This window comes from Meriones unguiculatus, chromosome 20 (genome assembly GCF_030254825.1).
Source record: "Meriones unguiculatus strain TT.TT164.6M chromosome 20, Bangor_MerUng_6.1, whole genome shotgun sequence".
NCBI lineage: Eukaryota > Metazoa > Chordata > Mammalia > Rodentia > Muridae > Meriones > Meriones unguiculatus.
This window is the reverse complement of record NC_083367.1, coordinates 61,585,613-61,605,478: the sequence shown is the minus strand read 5'-3', so window position 1 is coordinate 61,605,478 and position 19,866 is coordinate 61,585,613. Positions and strand designations below refer to the sequence as shown.

Genomic DNA, 19,866 nt, shown 5'->3' with positions numbered 1-19,866 from the left:
TTGTCACAGCAGAAAATTGAGCGCTATTAGATGCCACAACCACCTGAGCTTACTGAAATAGTTTAACTATGCTTCTATAAAACCCACTCTTCCTAATTCAGAACAGAAGCGATCCTGACTGGGGTTGAGAGCGGTAGGTAAAAGAACTCTTTTGGACCGTGCATCTGGGAATGGCACTTTGATACCCAGATGAGATTGGTGGGGGAATCTCACAGTAGGTTATATCCCAGTGTCCACACTGTTATTGTCTTTGCTGATGATATTCCAAAACTGAGGTAAATATACAAATTTGGTTTTCTGTTGTTTACACAGAAATAAATATATGCTTGATTCGTTTAAAAATTGATTTGGACTAATAGATGAGTCACATTGTTTTCCTCTTTTTAAATTCTAGTCTATTTTTCCTGTAAAGTGTTAGATGTTAGGTGTTAGATATGCTCAAAAATCACGCAAACTAAGGGATTCCTGATACACAAAATTCAAGTAAGGACCTGGAAACTATACTCACAATATGGTCAAGACATCCGGGCATGCTACCCATTAGAGAACCATCAAGCTATTGAGGCCTCAGTGATGTGTGCCATAGCTTCCCCACAGACAACCCCCTGTATTAAAGATAGCTTGAAAAATCAGTCTTGTAATAGAAATCAAAATTTAATGATTTCTAATAAGAGCATTTGTTGATGACTCTCTACTTTTTACAATCCAACATTCATGTAACATTGTATACTTGCGATAATGATAATGCCCAGCTCAAGGGAAATGACTGTTTCCACAACTTATCACTGCGTTGAGGTAGACAAAGTCAAGAAGAAAAATCAAGTTTCATGTTTTAACCCCAAACTTGAAAGAAGCCTAAGGTGTGATGCCAGGCTTCACGTGTCAGTCACAAGTTTCCAGCACGTGTTCTGACGCTGGAGTGCTGGAGTGTACGGTGGCACTGACGGGGAAGCTGCCAAATGTGTTAGCTAGTGGGCAGTGTGCCGGCACCTTTACACAAGGTTTGATTTTAATTATCCCTGATTTCAGGATTTGTTTCACTTTAAGGTGAGGAAAAAAACCTTTTAAACGGCATAGCAGGCCAGCAGCACCTGAATACAGAGTTTGTCCCCTGTCCATTGACTATAATCCTACATGTGTAGCATATAATCAAGTTTTCCATGTAGAAGCTGAGCCACAGAAACATCAAAGACACCTTTCTAAAGACTGCCCGGTGTCAATCTAAATTCCTCTCTGTATCCCTAAGCCTTTATCTGGACCACATTCTTCATGCTCCATTTCAGGTAGGACTGCCCAGTGGCCTATCACTGTTTAAGAAATCAAGATACATGAGGCCTTCAGGACAAGAGTTCATAAGAGAGTCCTGTCTGTGCTGGTGGCAAAGGGGTGAGCACAGCTGCTTTCCAGAAAAAACAGATATATCCTTTTGTTTTTCAGCTATTACAGCTGGACTCTGGATGTAGGGATCAGACTTGGCCATGAAGATACAGAGAAGGCCCAAAGCAGTGGGAGAGCAAAAGACCATCACTACTTAGAAGAAAAGTATGCACCATCTGAAACACTCACCCTGGACAAGAACTGCCTGCAACTGAGTGTGAGCCATTACAGTTTAGACTCCATTTTAAATCCCTGTCAACTATTAAAAACATTTCCAGAGTCTGCAGATCCTAACCATCCACCCTGGCGAATGAAGGACCAAGACATGACTGCAGATGCCACCCAGCCACTGGGGCCTCGGAGATACCGAATGTTCCTCTTTATATCAGGCAGGGGCGGGGTAAGAGGGTCCTCACTGAAATGCATGCTGCTGGGTCTCGATTTTTAAAGCAGACACTTGGAAGGCAGTATTCCTAGGTACAGAGCGTCCATGTGTCAGCCATATGATGCTGTCTTGAGGAAGGGTGTTGGGGAAAGAAAGCAAATTGGTATATCCACACGGCATATCCACAGTCTATTTCAACCATGTTGAACAGCTCATACAAACAGGCTTTGTGCTCAACCAATCCTCTCTGAATTTTGGGGTATCTAACAATCTGGAAACTAGTTTAGAATCTAGATAATGGATGAGAAACTGAACCGTGTCTACTTTCCCAAATATGTATTAAAGTCTGAGGCCTGATGTCTCAGAACGTGACTGTAAAGAAGGAGTGCAGATAACACATGCCTGTTCTAGTAACCTTAACATAATTGACATCCTTATAGGAATGGGCTGCTGGAATATGCCATGTGAAAACACAGGGAGGAAACTGGCCATCGGGCCATCAACAGCATGGAGGAATCCACCACAATGGCTACCATGGAACCTTGCTCTTGAATGTGTACCCTCCATAGCCATGTGAAAGTACATTTCTATCATTTAATAGAAGTTTAAATTTAAACGTAAATACAGTTGCCTACTACAAACGCTGTACAAGCATTCAAAACGAGCTGTTCCTGGGACTGGAGGTGCTGCCCAGTGGTCAAGCACTTGCCAGGGAAAAGCTGTTACTGGCAGCAAAGAGGAAGAAGAGAGTGAAGAAGCCAAGAACAACATTATACAAGAAAGAAAGAAAAATAAAAAGAAAGAAAATATAAGATGTTAACTTCTCCAAACTCTTAGCAGAATAGAATATACAAGATAACCTGGAAGACAAGCAGGCCTCAACGGGACACATAGTATAATTGTCTGGTTCAGTATCATATATCATTATCATATTGATGTTAGACTATTAAACCACTCCTCTTCTTGTTAAATTGATGTGTATTCAAAACATTAAACTTTTTCACTGTCCTGCTTAGGAACCAAATGGTCTAAACTCTCATGAATATGTAAATCAACCCCTCTAAGCACATTATTAATTATTTGGAAGACAGCTGGAGGTCACCAGCTCACACCAATTTCTATGCTTGAAGTCTCATTAACACAAGAAATCACACAGTGAGAGAGAATAAAGTTTATCACAGTTATTAAGTGTGTGTGTGTGTGTGTGTATGTGTGTGTGTGCAGTACACACAAAATAACATTCAGCACTGAATATAGAATCATGAGGCCCTGAATATAGAATATATATATATATACACATACACACACGTATATCACATACACATACAAATACACCTCTGGATGATGACCATGGCAGAGGTGTGATGAAGAAATAAACCATATTTTCAGGCTTTACCATGAAGATACAGACAAGATGGGGGAGGGGTGAGAGGGTCCTTACCGCTGAGAAGGGGTATGTATATTATATCTGTTATAAAGGGGAACATTCAGTGTTTTCTGAGGTGGCAGCAGCTGTAGGAGAGCGCCCGGGTCTGCCAAACCCTAAGCAAAGACAGCTGTGAGCGGAACAAGGACAAGAATTCCCACCCCTTACTGCCCAGGCAGGAGGCAGCCTAACTCAGGGCTATATATACTTACCCAGCTCCACCCCTTAGAGAGGAGGTGGTGTCCCTTAGGTAGCCTGTCACCTTTGTCCCACTTCCCCTGTCTTTGCCATGTAGCTCAGATGACATGTTGACTAAGTCTGCTTCCTCACAGTGCAGGGTCCCATTTTCCTCTGGAAACCTTTAAGAACAGATACCTTGCTTTGTCTGGCAGGACTGAAGCATCTTGCTTGATTCCTACAGTACTTCTTGCAGTGGTATTTGGTAAATCTTCCCCGAAAGTTGGCTCAGAAATCTCTCTTTCCCCATCTCCTTCCTCTATACCTAAGCAGTCCAGAGCCAGAGCAATTAAAAATGAACAAACGGGTCTGAATCAGGAAGCGTGTTTTTAAAACCTAAAGCAAATCGTGCCTCGGAGTGACACACTTAGACTTTCTGAAAGAAAGCAGGGCTGTTTGTACCCTCTAGGCCCCAGTTCCGGAGACACCAGAGGCTGCACTTTGTGCCACGCACTGGGTCCTTATTGCAGCATGCTTCCGAGCTCTCATCTGCGGCACCTTGTAAGCCACAGCTCAGAAGCTTTCAGCTGCTGACACGCTCTGCTCTAAGCTTTAGGATGGGCTGCCAGGGGGATAATTTCACAACCAAGGATAAGGGAATTGACCACAGTGCTGCCGGGAGAGAAGGGCAATGACACAGGCTGTGAGCTAGGCTCCCCAAGGTTTACCTGCAGAAGACACTGGTCATAGTGCAAGGCTCCTGTCAGCCACACGATTCTTTGCAGTCACTGTTAATTGTTTGCTTTTATGCTTCTCGCTGTATGCTCAAATTTTAGGTGATAACTGAGATAAGAGGAGGTACGTACACAAAGGCAGCATCTGGTGTGATTAACGAAATGTATAAAACACAAGTATGAATGAAATCCTGTGCCGGGGTAGTGTGCACATCACAACTCAGAGACCAAGACTACTCCTGGAGATGCCAGTCTTCTGGGGAAGGCAGCTGGGGAAAAGCTATCCAGGATCAAGCGGGAAGCTTAAAACTAGTGAATCCCTGTGTTGAATTGGTATGCCCATGTAGGTGGTGACATCACAGGAAAGGTGATGACGCCCAATCAGAAAGAAGGAAGATATAACTGGGGAGGCCACATGGAGACCACTGAGCTGCAGGCAACGGCCCTTCTCTTGGTCTAAGGGTGGTTGCTAAAGGTTCCTATCACCATTAGTGTTCTTAACTACGTAGACATGTGTGTTTGAGGTATGTGGCTTGCCATACATTCCAGACTACATAAAACCACTTAAAATGATTGGCTCAAAGGTCTGTTAATATCCAGTGACTGCTGCTGCTGCTTGCCTGTTTGAGCTTCCTCCTTCTGACTTTAGAAGAGTTCTCTCTACTCGGATAATGCCCAATGCAGGGACTCAGAGTTGTGCTGGATCACAAGGCAGTGGAAAGGTGTTTGAATCCCTGTTAATAAACAGAAGGAAAGCACCCGGGGGCAGGTGTTTTGAGTGACTCCTGCATCTAACATGAGCTTCCACAGGCCTCTGCCCAGATCTCTTTGGATAAGTAATGGATTTATCTCTAGAAAATGGTTCACTGTTACTCTCAAAAAGCCAAGCAGAATAGTCTCTTCAAGGGTGCTTATTTTTAGCCAGGTACAGTGGTGCATGCCTTTAATTCCAGCACTCCAGAAGTAGAGGCAGGTGGATCTCTGTGAGTTCAAGGCCAACCTGGACAACATGGTGAGTTCCACGAGAGCCAGGGCTGTGTAGAGAGATTCTGTCATAAAAGCAAAACAAACAACAAAAAAAGGTGTCTGTTTTTAGCCACTTGAGACATGAAAGAGTAGGAAAAATGAACAAAAAAAAAGGAAGTTTGGAACACAGATGTCCAAGCAAAATTGAGCCTCAGCCAGCTTCATGGAGGCGTGGAGACTTCAAGCCTTTGTGACTCACGAAAGACAGGTACATGCCTCAAATGACCACAAAATACTGCTGGAACCTCTAAGGTAGGATTTCTATAAAGACAGCAATTGCAGGGCCAGATGGATGGCCAGACAGACAGGCCCTCGTTGATCTAGCTGAATGAGCCCGGGGACAATATCACTTTTGCCCTACATCTCTTTTTCTGGTCCCTGTCTGTGTAGCAGTCGCTCCTTATAATGAAGTGACTTGATGGAGTGTTGGTTCTCTTGCAGGCAGGCAGAGGAATGCAGAAAAACCACGTGATAAACTGTGCTTTCAGCCAGACCACGCACCCCTGCGGAGACTGCTCTGCTTGCCTAGTTACGCTTCCTCCTGGGCACACACTGGACTCCAGCTCTCAACCCACCTCTCCAGGCCTCAGTGCACACTGTGGGCTATTTGCACCTGTGGGTCTGGATTGTTCTGTAAGAAACATGAGAAGAAGTGCTGGAGTCCATGGCAGGACCCTGCCCATGGCAGTACTCCTATGCCAACTGCCCCATGACTCAGTAGGCATTTGGGGAAGAACCAGGAGATAGCAGAAATCAGCAGTGGGTCTCTGAGTAATACTATAGAATAGAGGCCCCACAGCAACCCACATGGCAGAGTGAAAGGGAACTTTGGCCATGCCACGCCACTGAGTTTTGGGGGTAGCTTTAGTCATAGAAGGGAGACTATTCCCCCTTTTTACTACTACATGCTTCTAGATTAAAAGAAAACACTGAGCACACCTCAGACTGAGAACTGGCCGGAGGATTCATTTCTTACAGGACTGAAATTCTGAAACAGTGAGAAATAAATCCTTCTTCCCTGAAGTTGCTTTTCTTGGGTAATTTGTCATTGTGATAAAAAGTCTGAGTGCACAAATTATATGCAAAGTGACCAAGGACGAGGAAAGCAGAAGACAAACCATAACAAGATAGCAACACCAACTGAAATGCACTTGTTAATCATGGCGATGTCCAGGGCATGCCATGGGGAAGATGGATGCCATTCCAATGGAACCCCAGGAGTACAAGACACCCATGTTGTCTGGGCTCAGGACAGATGAGTCATGCACGTGCCACTCACAATCTTCATCACGTGAGTTCTAAAACACATCATTCTAGATTCTGAAGCTCCACCACCTCAGTGAGTGCCCATCTTTGAGAGTATATTGGGAGGGTCTATTGACGTTTCAAAGTAGTTCCCAGCATGCAATGTTAATAACCTACGGTACAGCAGAAAGACAGAAGATACTTCAGAGGCACTATGCACTTTCCCTGAAAGCCTCTATTTTTATGTACAAGTCTGTCTCATGGTCTAGAAACAGGCTGTTTTACTTGTGTTTGACAATCTCATTTTTTTTTTAACTCCAATAACATTTACTAGCCTGTGCTGGCTAGTGTATTAAAGACTGAGCAGAAGCCTTTACACTCATGGTTGCCATGGCCTCCCCTCCACATTCCTGTTGCCTACCGTATACTAAATGCTGGTGCCTTTCCTGAGAGCCTATCAATTACTTGCACTCAAGTGTGGCCAGGGTGCGGGAAGCTATAAAGACCCACGTGACTGAAATGGGCATCTGGGTTTGCTACCTGGTACTAGCAAGAAGCTAGTCATTGGAGCAGTGGCGGCACAGGTAGACTGTGGCACTAGATACCCACAGTTGAAGTCTCAGCCACATTAGCTTCCAGTGCGACAGAAACCATACGACCTGTGATCATTAATCTTCACCACCTACTTGACTGCATCTACAATCACCATGGAAACAAAGAGTCACTGGGTGTGTCGATGATGATGTTTACAGAAAGGTTTGACTAAGGTGTGAAGGCCCATTCCATGCTTTGGAGACCTGGACTCAGTACAAAGGGGAAAGCTAAGCATTACCCTTCACTACTCTTTGCTTCCTGATTGCAGACGTAAGGTGAACACTTGTCTCAAAGTACTGACTCCATGCCTTCTTACTGTGATGGACTGTCCCCTCAAATTGTGAGCTAAAAATAAACAAATACATATTTTTTCCCCTAAATTGCTATTATCAAGTATTTTGACATAGCAACAGGAAATGTTAACTGGTACGCACTCTGGCAGGATGGCCTGATTTTATCCCTGGGCCTCACAATGTGCTTCAGCTTATGCATAAACCACTGAGCTGATTTAAAGAACTGATTTAGCAGTGGATCGTCTCTAATGCCAGCCAAGTCAATGAGCATAAGAGAAAATAGCAAGACTAAGGATCCAGGTAGCACCATCCTTAACTAAGAACCCTAGAAGGAGTGTGTAGTTCACTGATGAAGTGGCAAACAAGGAATCATTACACCAGGCATGACAGTTTAAAACCAAGCAAGCAGTATGTGCAAAGGATGCCTCTCTTGAACAAAATTTTCACACAATGAAAAAAAAAACAAACATTTAGTGAGACTCGAATCTCTTTCACAATAATATGGGAAAACATGAGTAAAAAGCATCGAAGTCAAGTTTTTAAAAAGTAGAGATGATGCATGGTAACAGACACTGCTGCTCAGTGAGCTGAGCTTTTTATGAGTAAGTGTTTATGAGAGACATGTGGAAACACACGTGGAAACGGTGCCAAAGAGACAAGGCGGTGAGCATCCGAATGGACTGTGCCGAGCAGAGTGTTTACCACAGCTAACTGACTGTTTACCACAGCTAGGTGTGCTGCCGCTGACGGTCTCAGCTTGTGGGTAGTTCCCTCATTCTTCCTCAGTGGTGGGTCAGACAAACATGGGGCCAGGTAAAGTAAGTTCTCAACAGAAGGAAGACAGTTTTCAAATACAAAGCAAGTTTGTGAGTACTGTGTTTAAGTAGCTGACATGGACACTTGGGACACCATGAAAGAAGGTGATGGAGCAGAGAATTTGGAGTTCATTAATGTCCACCTCACTCACTGTTGAAACAAGAAGTCAAATGCCAGGGTATACAGCCCCACGGCCCTCAACCTCATTGACACAATTAGTTAAAAAAGAAGGTAGGTAATCATCAAACAAGCTTTTAGAACACAGCCAGAGCCTACAGAGCACAGCTCAATGCATGGCCAGGCAGAGCTTTCCTCAGTGCGGTTCTTCAGTATCTGTGAAAATATCAGCGACACTGAGGCTAATCTAAATGCAGTCTTATAAAAATAGCAGTGATCTAACTTTGCAGGCCTGCGGTGATGCTATGGGGCCATCAGCCTCATGCTATGTCGAAAACACCTCAGGGGACACATTCATTTAGCCCACCTCTCAGTTTTCAAATAAAGAAGAAATGAAGATCTTAGACACATGAAAAGGTTGAAACTAGACCAAAGAGGAAGAGTGAGGAAGCTCTGACCTACACGATTAGAAAACTTCCTCAGCTTCTCCAGCCCCTCAGGGGAGGCGGCAGAGAGCCTGTCTGAAGCTTCTGGGAGGGGAAATAGGGAACAGTGAAATAGACACATATTTTACCTCTGACCCTTTGACACAGTAACCCCTCGTACAAATAATTTATTTCAGGGATATTCTGATAGCAGTAGGAAAACCTATGTCCACATTAGTCAGTTAGTCACAGCAATATTCGTAATAAAAAGGAAAGAAAACCAAGTGTTTGACAATAAGGGAAAATAGAGTATATGCACAGAATGCGGTTCAGTGACGCTTTAGCCCTTTTTTTTTTTTTTTTTTTTTTTTTTTTTTTTTTTTTTTTCCTTCTCAGCTAGGCTGAGATAAGAAGAAACCCAGGGAAGGAGCACTCCAGGTAAGTGCTCAGACTCTGTCCTCCAAACACAGTTCCCAGTGGTGGGAACCAGAGCTGACACAGTGGCCGATCCTGCCACTGTGCGAGAATCCTAAGAACACAGCACCCTGCTGCACCGCACCTGTAGAAGGTCCACGGGTCCCACTATAATTTGCTTCTTTACTTTTGTTTGGTTCCCAACTTTCCTACAATTAAAAGCTGGTATTTAAGGAATATACAAAAGTGAACAAATCTCTAAATATATCTGGAGTATGAAAAAGGTCTTAGAAATATTTCTACAGTCTGTGATTTAGTGATGAGAATGATTTACCAGTAACAAACTACTTCAGTAATGATACTGGGCTCAGTAAGTAACTCGGTCTGTGAAAGCACTTGAAATCCCTGCAACCCACATGGTGGAGGGAGAGAAGTCACCCCTTCACATTGTCCTCCGACTTCCACATGGACACCGTGGCACCTGTGCACTGCTTAACCCATCCCCCAATATATAAACTCAGAAATCCACAAACGGTTCTCTGGGTTTTGATGTCATTGTTAAAAATATGAAAACATGGTATGTTTCAGTGAGCTTTAATCCATGTATTTACACACATATATGCAAACCATGATAAAGCATCTCTTTATTGGAAAATAAAAATAAAAAGAATGAACAGCGTGACTCACAGAGTCAACACTGCAATTAGCCTCTTCTGTTTGGATCTGTGTCATTTAGAGGCATAGACGTGTTTGCTGTGATTCTAACTAAGGATGAAAACAGAAAGAAACCAAAGCTCAATCTCAAGCACAGAGTCAAGTGTCACAGAGTGTCTACATGTCTGGTGACAACACTCAAGTCATCAGGGCACGTTCAATCGTTCAATCTCGTTATAGTCATATTGGTAGTGATTTGGGGACACACACCATGGTAAATACACAGAAATAACTCAGAATGCATCAGTGACTACTGTAAGGGGTCAGCTATCCAAGGATATCATATCTCAGATATGACGATGAGTAACATTTAACACCAAAGTAACAAAAGATGTCAATAAATTAGACTTTGTCAAAATTATTGGTAAACAGATCGATTATAGAGGGGATAGATATTAAAAATAGATCATAAAATCTAATATATATAATATCTTAAAATTTTATTTATTATTATTGTGTATGTTTGTATGTGCATGTGTGTGTCATGGCTGAGGGTCTGCAGGTCAGAGGACAACTTGAAGGTCCTCTCCTACCATTATGGGTTCTGGGATGAAACTCAAGTCATCAGGCTTAGGCAGCCAGCACCCTTACCACTGGGCCATCCCTCCCACTCAGAAACCTACAGATCAACAACAAAGTGACAAGTAGCCCACTTTAAAAATCGACAAAGGACAGAGCAGACATTGTAATGGATGTTTAGACAAGAAGCGTATGAGGAGATACTCAAAATCAAATCCACCGGTGAAAGGCTGTTCTACTGGAACATCTGGATGCAACAGCTCCATACTCACAGTAATAAACCTGAAATTGTCAGCCAAACTCACAGACGTTTATCTCGAATGAAGAGTATTTGAGTTTATTTTCAACACCTTTAAGCTAAGCACCCATATTCTAGTGTGACACAGTTCCCCGGAGCTTGTGTCTCCAGTTTCTTACTAGACGATGACACGTTTAAACCTTCAGCTCTTGAACCAGGGTTAGGCATATCTCAAACCGTTTACATCAGCAGTTCTTCTGCTATCAATTAATATCAAGAGATAGGAAAGACTAAAAGGCTGTCTTACCCACACACGGCAGGGAGTAGCCAAGCTGAGCATCCTGGACAAACTGCCGATCGTTGAGTCTTGTGACACAGTACAGGTGGAAGCAGTCCAAGCAGATCACGTGGCGGTGGTTACACTGGAAGACCAGGACGGGGCTCCTGCACAGACAAGGAAGCCGTTTATATGGGACCTCCTGGGTGGAGAGAATTCCATAACAGTGGGTTACTTTGCGCATGCTCTGTGCCAATACTAGGGCTGTCTAACCTTGAACTCATCTATTGTAAGGCCATATCTTAAATACGGAAGGCACTCCATGAGCTGTATAGAACATTAATTGTGCTGATTTATATTTAAAGTCAGTAGGTTTATCGATCAGGTGTTTACACCTGAGACTTACATCATCTTTTGCTGTGTCAGCCCTGATCACTCCTCACATTCATAGAGTAGATACCATTAGTATCTACTTCCACTGACCCACCCCTGACTATACTCTGACCACATAGCACAGACATGTTCTTCCTCCTTTTCCACTGTGCCCTCCTTGCAATGGATACTGCCTTTACATTACACTATGTTCCCACAGAAGCGGACTTTGTAAGCTTGTATATCATCTTTTGAATTTAAGTATAAAAATATGTAAAGTCATAGCTTACCAAAGTCAAAAGGAAAATGACCATTGCACCAAAGGAGCTATGCTCAACAGCCAACCCCATTACCCCAGTGAATGAACAAACAAACAAATAAACAAGTGAAATTTAGAAGCAAGAGATTGGCCAGTTGGATTTTTCTAGTATAAGAATTTTATCTGTTCTATAACCTTCATCTTAGGAAAACATTCAATTTCTGAAGTTATGGTTATAAAATTTGTAATAAATTAATATATACAAATCCTGAAATGTTTTGGATTACCTTATGTAGTGATTGGAATGACAAATGCCCCCCCCCATAGGCTCATGTATTGAAACACTTGGTTCCCACTCAGTGGCACTGTTTGGTGGCGGGTTTACAGAACCTTTAGGAGGCGGAACCTTGCTGGGGGAATATGTCAGTGCAGGTGGGCTTTGAGGACATATAGCTTCCACTCACGTCATGGTCTCTATCTTACCCTTCCTAATGAATAGACGAAAATGTGATCATCCAGCCTTCTGCACCTGTTTCCCCACCATGCCTTTCCCAGGATGATGTACTCTAATCCTATGAAACCATAAGCCAAAAATAAACTCTATCATCCTTATGTTGTTCTTGGTCATGATATTCTAAGACACCAACACAGAAGCAACGAATATAGTTTTAAAGTTTATAAGAAAATAAATCTCCTGAAGAGTCATATCGTTTTGCTGGCAAATGATCCACATGTGCTTATGTGAAGAAGGAGACAAATTGATGATATTAATTTGAGATCCTTCCCAATTTAATAGTGAAATCGCCTAGCCGTCAGTTTAGAAAAGTCTTTTGCCTAGGCAAGGACAGAATACAAACATGTTCATTCACACCCGCTTCTTAGCAGTTACGAAATCTTTTTCTTAGCAGTTATGAAATCTTTTTTTTAAAGCCCTTTCCCTAGAAAAGCCAAGATTAAATATTAGCATTATAGCAGATAATTTCTTAACAACTACAAGGTTTAGATAATTCTGTTATCTCACTTATTTCAAAGTGGCACCTAACACAGAAAGTGGAAAAACATCCCCTGCTGTGTTAGCACCACAGCCTGCTTTCTCTGAGCCAGTCCCTTGAATGGGTGCGTCTGAGTGTCATGATGAACACACTTCAGGGGTTTGATTCCTACTTCCAGGGCCTTAGTTAACTGCTTTGAACTTTCAACCCTTTTCCTTCCAACAGCTTTCCTTCTGACCACTATAATATATAGTGCTTTCTTATCTCTGACTTGACCTACCCATACATATGTATACACACTGAATATGATGTAGCAGCTATGTTTTACCTTCATCTGCACAGAAAGGCAATGAGAGAGATGTTCTTAGCTATGATTGTGGCAATGTTATGGTAGTCCAAGCCTTAGGCTGCTAACCTGCTATTATCACCAGCAAACATTGGTGAGACGGTTAGGATATGTGTAAGTTTCCTGAAGATAATAAGCCTAAAAGGTGTGTTTAAAGGTGACTCTAGAAAGCAAATAACAATCTGTAAAATCAAACCAATCCACCCACTTCTGCCATCCCAATGTCTCAGCACATAGGTTCATCTTAAACTTTTATTTGTTTATGTGTATGTGTGTGTGCCTGAGTGTATGTATGTGTAGCATATGCCTGCAAGAGCTGGAGAAGGTCAGAAGAGGTCATTGGATCCCTGAGTATAGGTGGTTTAATGCTGAGAACCAAACCTTGATCCACAGTAAGTGTTCTTAACCATCTCTCCAGTACTCATGCACGTGGGTTCTTTTCCTTCCCTATAGGAAAAGAAGCAGAGGAAGAGATTGCTCATGTTGGGTAGGTGGCAGCATCCAGTTACCAGCTTTATTGCTTCTCCTTCAGTTACAATGTCGTCCAAAGGCATAGAGGCCATCTATCCAATCCACAGATCATGTGCTGGTTCTACTTTATTAATGACACCATGGTTTTGAAAACAGATTAACAAGAGATGGAAAATACATAGGAAACCATTAGATGAGACAAATGCTACAAAGATTCAGAGTCCCATGCATTATAGAAGGTTTTAGAGGCCCAAGGTTAGGGCCTGAAAGGACACATCATCTGAAGTAAAGGGCACATTAATGGCCTATACCACTGTAACCTCACAGAAGAAAGCAGGACATGGTGAAGCTCAGGGAGGCATATCCTTCCTGGGCCACTTATGCTCTTTGAATTGAGACAGAGGTGAAAGGGAAATTTGCTACTGCAGTTAATCCTAATTACCAAGAAGAGAAAGAGCTCTTGCCATGCATGGGGCTGGGAAGAGGTCTCTTGGCATCAAACAGCCCCGTCTGTACTGGTGCACGTCACGTCATAGTGCTTCTCTCTACAGTGGGAATGGCAAGGAGAGAGCAGCAGCAGCCAAGGCTCCACAAGTGCAGTCACCAGCATGTGAGACCACAGGGGATGCTTATTACAGCAGCTGGCATCAGACAGCTTTCAGTATTACTATAGACTTCAGACAGGGCTTTAAAGAACATCCGTGAATAAAAATAAGAAAAGCAGGTATACAATGAGAAGTGAAGGGGGCAGAGTCTAAGAAACACAGATGTGGCCAGCGTCAGAAATGAGGACTATTTCTCTCTCTGGAAGTTAAAGCCACCACATGGGCACAGGGTATGGAGAACAAGCATGGGAAACTGGCCTATCAGCAGGAGGAGAAAACACAAGTGCTTGCAATTGTTCTCTTGGGAAAAGAATGAAATATCCAAACCGCAAGAAGTCAAAGTGATAGATGAGTCGTTCCAGAATTTTCATTGTCTGTTGTACATGGTCAATTAATATAAATGCACAGATATGGAAATATTGTTAGCTATAGACACAAAAATGGACAAGTTGAGATACATACATATAAAGGCAGTTCACTGAATCTGTTGGACACTCTATCTACCCATCTATCAATGATGATATACATACAGGTTGTATAAATATAATTGCATTTGACAGAGAATTACCAGCAAGTTTAAATTTTTTATAAAACCATGAAGTAATTGCTGATCTCTTACTAAGACATTCTGAGTTGTGGTGGTTTGAATGAGAATGCCCCCTCACCCCCATAGGCTCATGTCTTTGAATGCTTGGTTCCTTGTTAGTAAAACTCATTGGGAAGGATTAGGAGGTGTGGCCTTTTGGAATAAGTGCATCCCTGGGGGCAGGCTATGAGTGAGCTCTCTCTGTTTCCTGTGTGCATTTCCTGGTGTCATGGCTTTGCTTTGCTATCATTAAGTCTAACCTTCTGGAACCATGAGCCCAATTAAGGGCTTCTTTCTATATAAGTTGTCTTGGTCATGGCAATTTTATCACAACAATAGAAAAGTAACTAAGATACTAGTACTTATGAGAACTAGGTGAGCATTCAATATGACCTCCATGAAACACAAGGAAAAAAGAGAAGAGATGAAATGTAGGAAGACAGTGCAAAGCTTGCACAGGAGTGTGGGATGACTCAGGGAGACAATCCCAACATATGTTCTCTTGACTGTGACACTCACTAATGGTTTTCCTGTGTTCTGCATATTTGTGTCTCCTTAAACTTCAGATACTGAGTCATTGCCCCTAAAGACACCATATGAGGAGGCAAGGTTTGGAGAAATTAATAGGTTCTAGAGAACTCATAAATGAGGTTAGTACAGTTGTGAAGAGGACCTCAGAGTTCCCTCATTTCTTCCACTATGAGAGGACAGAAAAACACTGTCTAGGAACCGGTAAGCACATTTTCAACAGACACCAAAACTTCCAGTACCTTGATCTTAGACCTCAGACCTTATAGCATCTAAAACTTTAAGAAATAAATTCCTGTTGCTCATAAACTACCTGGTTTCAGTCTTTTGATATGACAGTCCAAACAGGTGAAGACAGTCTCTGAACAAGTGAGAGGGTTGTGTTTTAATGAGAAAAAATTGGAAAGAGAGAAACTGAAAGTATTGAAGATTTCTTGGAGGTCATTTTCAGAATTCTGACCCACAATTCTAGCAGCTGGACTGAACAATGGGAACAAAAAGATGGATGTGATAACATTTTTGAGGAGGACCTGTGGGACTTATTTCTCATGGGTCTTTTGTTCCTCCTGATGTTCTTCTGTGCCCTTTGATCAAATTATATATAAATGTCACTCGATCAATCTAGAATGATTTTACCCCACTGAGCCAGGTTATGGAGTAGTTAATTAAAGGTTAAATAAAGTTCTCAATCTTGTGTAAAAATAATTGCAAACATGTTATTTGACATTACTGAGGAGTTATTTGCAAGCAATGATTCCCTGTTTTGCTAAAGGACTGATGTACAGACCATTTGTTCACACAACTATAGGAGATGCAATAAAGCAAAAAGGCAAGCCACTCCATATATTAGACAAGGCAGGCTATTGTGGCATGGTATCCAACAACTGGAAACCCTGTTCAGGAGGATCTACAAAAAATGGCATTAGTGTATATGTTATCTATAACATATACAGTTAAATTTCGTCCATCTGGTCATTGCCACATCCCCTCTCCCTCTCTTCATCTGCCTGGGTCCTGGAACTTCACTCATCCTGTTGAAGCACAGGCTATGGTTCCAGGTTCTCAGGGTATGTACATTGAAAAGCAATATCCTAAAATCTTGAAGGTGTGAAACAATAAAGTTAAGTGCAAAGACTTAAGGACATTCAGTCTTGTAGAGTAGCCAGGGGAGGGACAAAAACAATTTTAATATCTGGCCGAATACTTTAGGTTTTATTAGAGTTGTAGAAAATCTCAGCAGCCTCTGTGGTAAACAGTCTCTATGGTACCTTTGCAAGATCCACCCCTAACTCCATTACTCCACAGTGAATGAGCTGTTGTCCATTAAACAAGAAAAGTGAACAAAAGAGCATATGACTTCATGCTCTCAGAAACATGGCCAGCTGCTGCCTGCTCTCTACCCCTTCATTTCAGGTTTTGAGGAAAACAAGCATCAGAGGTGGTGGCGATACCCTAGCCTGATGGAACACTCCATGTAGCAAGCACCAGGGCCTCTCGGCCAACAATGCCTGTGCTGTAATACACATGAACCATCTCTAAAGTAGATCTTCCAAACCACAGCAAGTCTAGAGGTGACTCTCAACAAGGCTGGCATCTTGACTATAACTTCACACGGTACTGAGGGCAAGAATCATCTTGCCAAGTCTTCTCAATTTCCTGAACCATGGAAACTGTGCAAGATGGTTTTTCAGCCACTCACCTGTGGTGTGATTTGATGTTGCTTATCTCTTCACTTGCCTCATGCATAGTACAGCTGCATATAAATCTATATATGCTCATGTGTAGTATCTGAAATATATAGCATAATCACCTGAAAAGCACAGTAAATTAGAATTTAAAAAATGTAAGCATGAAATCCTTCGGGAAATAAAAGTAAACAAACTTTTCTCCCTTGTGGGACAGAATCTTTCAATTTAGCCAACACTTGACCCTTGAAAATGCATGTGCTGTTTCTATGACATTTTTAGTTTGGGTAGCAGTTACATAGATGTGACACCCCAGTCGACCATCTTTTACATCTCTCAGTTCATGAAGAACTGCGAATTTTGTAAAGTATTTGATTAGATAAAAATAATTAGAGGAGAGAAAAGGCAACCCTTGCCCCCTTAAATAACTGGATTTATCCTCTTAACTGTTACTTAAATCTCCTTTAGTTAAACTTTACTTATAAAACAGGAAACAACTGAGATATCAGAAATCAAAGGAATCTTAGTTTTCTGGATTCAGCAAAATCACCTGCCAACTTCCTAAATGCACCACTGACAAAGAAATCTCCAACACTGTGCCAGCGCCCTGAAAAGCTGGAGAGGGCATGTTGACACATGTGTTTCACAGGAGTTCATTATTTGAGTTATCCAAGTGAGCTGTCCCCATCACTAGAGAGCCTCTTGATCCAAGACACTAATTGATAGATGCAACTTTCAGGAATTAAAATAAGCTTCAACAGTTGAATGACCTTCAAAAGTCCTTCCAGCAGCCAAGCTAAAAAGCCCAAAGAAAGTTCCTTTGCCCATTAGTCTGCTTGGAACCATAGTCCTATTAAGGCCCCTGTGGACCCTGTGAAACTCATTAAGTATCCCTTCCAGTTTCTCCCTGCTTTCTGATCGCACTCTGACTGCTTGCTTTACCTAGTCCAATTTGTCTCACACACACACACACACACACACACACACACACACACACATAAACACTCACACACAATTGTTTTGTCACTCTCATCTAACCTGCAGAAACTACAGTATTTCAATATAGACAAAGAACCCAAGGCACAAGCTCCTTATATCTATAAAGTTTATTCATCATTCTTCCAGTACTGTAGAACAGCCACTACATGCCAAGTATTACTGTCTTTGGAACATTAAAAGTGAATGATGATGGTCTGTCTCCTCAGCAACCATAGTCTTAAAGGGCTGGAAGCAAATAAGTAATTGTCTTTGAATGTGGTATGAGTGATCAAAAGGATAAGTTTAGAGACAGCTGGCCTATCTTTGGGGTTGACAGAAAAAGTCCTAAGACTAGGCATGCCACAGTGCAATTGGGTCACACATAGAGAAGACACAGAACAAACAAAATATTTTTTTAATAAAGGATAGTCGTAATGTTGTACCCAAAAGGATAGTATAAAGATGTTAGGAATAATTAGGAAACTATAACCTTTTTATCATTGTTATCAGTCTTACTATAACAAACACCAAAGGTAAACTTATAAAGAAGAAAGAATATCAGGGTTTACAGTTTCTGAGGTTTGAATCCATGGCTGAGTAGCTATGTTACTTTGAGCTTTAGGTAGCACAACATTGAAGTACAATGTGGCCTATGAAGCCTGTTGGCCTCATGGCAATCAGGAAGTAAAAAGAGGAAAGGAAGTTCCCAAGATCACCATTAAGGACACATTTCAAGTTTCCCAGCTTCCTCTCACTAGCCCGCCCTTTCACAGCCACCTCCTGTGCGCAGTGCCCGGCTGGAGGCCAAGCCTTTGGGAAGCACTCTGTACCCAAGCAGAGAAATCTCCCTTCGTACAAGTGCTTTTTCATCTTAAATCTTTATTCGATGATTCTATTTCCCATCTGTGGCACGAAACGTTATTAAGTTCAAGAGAATTTCCAGCCTCAGCATTTGTTCTAAAGTTTGATCCCCTCCTCCCTTGCCTATGACACTGAAGTTAATGTGCAGTTTATTCCCAGGCAGGAGCTTGGCATTATATACCCTGTGGCATTTTCTCACGACTACCCAGGGGTTTATTTAAAATTCTACCATCAAATTAAGTACACTGCTGTTGATGTGCTAACTTACACTGTGTGTTGTCATGAAGAGAAACAGGATAAGTTCAAGTAATGGGTGATCACCTTTTCTATTTCAGACGTCCCCTGCCCCCTGGGATGTATTCGATAAATTTGAGAGTGCCAACAAAATTGGAGCTATGAAATAGCTGATGAGAGATTCAAGGGAAGAAAAAAGTGATGCCATCTGGAGTAGGGGAGTTTGGACTTACAAAGCCTCGATGTAGTACAACAGCTAGAACCCCGCATCACCTGGGCCCATGCCTCCGTGAGCACCCAGCCAGTCTCTGCTTCCTCTGCTTCCAACGTCAAACCCTCATCACCTGCCTCCAGCCGGATCAGCCCCGCTCAGTTCTTACCCCCTCCAGTCAGCACAGCTTTGCTACTTAGCCGGCCTCTGACAGAGTGTTTGGGCTCAGGTCATCCTGTCTTTCCATCTGTGCATAAGCTAGACCCATATTTCTCCTTCTCCATTCACCCACCCTGGGTTCCACTCAGGCTAAACCCGTCCGCATTTTCCCTTCACCTCTGATTGCTATGTGTGAGATCTCTCCATTTTTCATTTTTTGAGAAATTTCAGTGTTAGCTCAAGCCCAGGCTTTTCCGGAAGCTCTGTCCATATTCTCCCTCCCACTCCTTTTTTTTTTTTTTTTTTTTTTTTCCTTTTGCTGAAATGCCTACAGCTCCAAAGCACTGTTATCATTTTCAGCTTAGCATTTTACTATGTCTCTACCTGGTCTAAGCACCAACATCAGACTGGCCCACCTAAATGGCCACACACAAGCTTTTAGGCCACCAAGCACCTGCTCCTGGGACTACAAGGAAAAGACATCACCACTGCCCTCACGGGGGCTGGTCTGGTGCCAGGACAAATAATCACAGGCAACTCAGCCCAGTGCGGCTGAGGCAGAGGATGTCTCCAAAGGAAGAGAAACTAAACTCTGGCCTCTAGCTACAGACGAGAACCCATGAATTGACCAAAATGCTAGAGAAAAATGGGTGGAAATGCTCAGTGTAGAATAGCATTGGTGACCATGTGATTTGCTTCCATGTCACCAAGGTCCTGAATGCCCCACAAACCAAAGGTGAGACTGAATGGCTTGGAGATAGCTCCATTAGGAAAGTGCTTTATTTATTTATTTTTTGCAATT

The 19,866-nt window shown here is 42.4% G+C and overlaps 1 protein-coding gene across 4 annotated transcripts in view; it reads right to left on the bottom strand.

Moving 5' to 3' along the window:
- Positions 1-19,866, bottom strand: part of Prkn (parkin RBR E3 ubiquitin protein ligase) — a 1,198,654-nt gene that overhangs the window by 390,807 nt on the left and 787,981 nt on the right. For 3 of the 4 annotated variants that reach the window (XM_060373144.1, XM_060373145.1, XM_060373146.1), the window contains one exon: positions 10,808-10,944. In XM_060373144.1, the coding sequence (XP_060229127.1) occupies positions 10,808-10,944 (137 nt within the window). Of the gene's footprint in view, positions 1-10,807; positions 10,980-19,866 lie in introns of all 4 variants that reach the window. The other variant, XR_009587862.1, reaches the window with a different exon arrangement.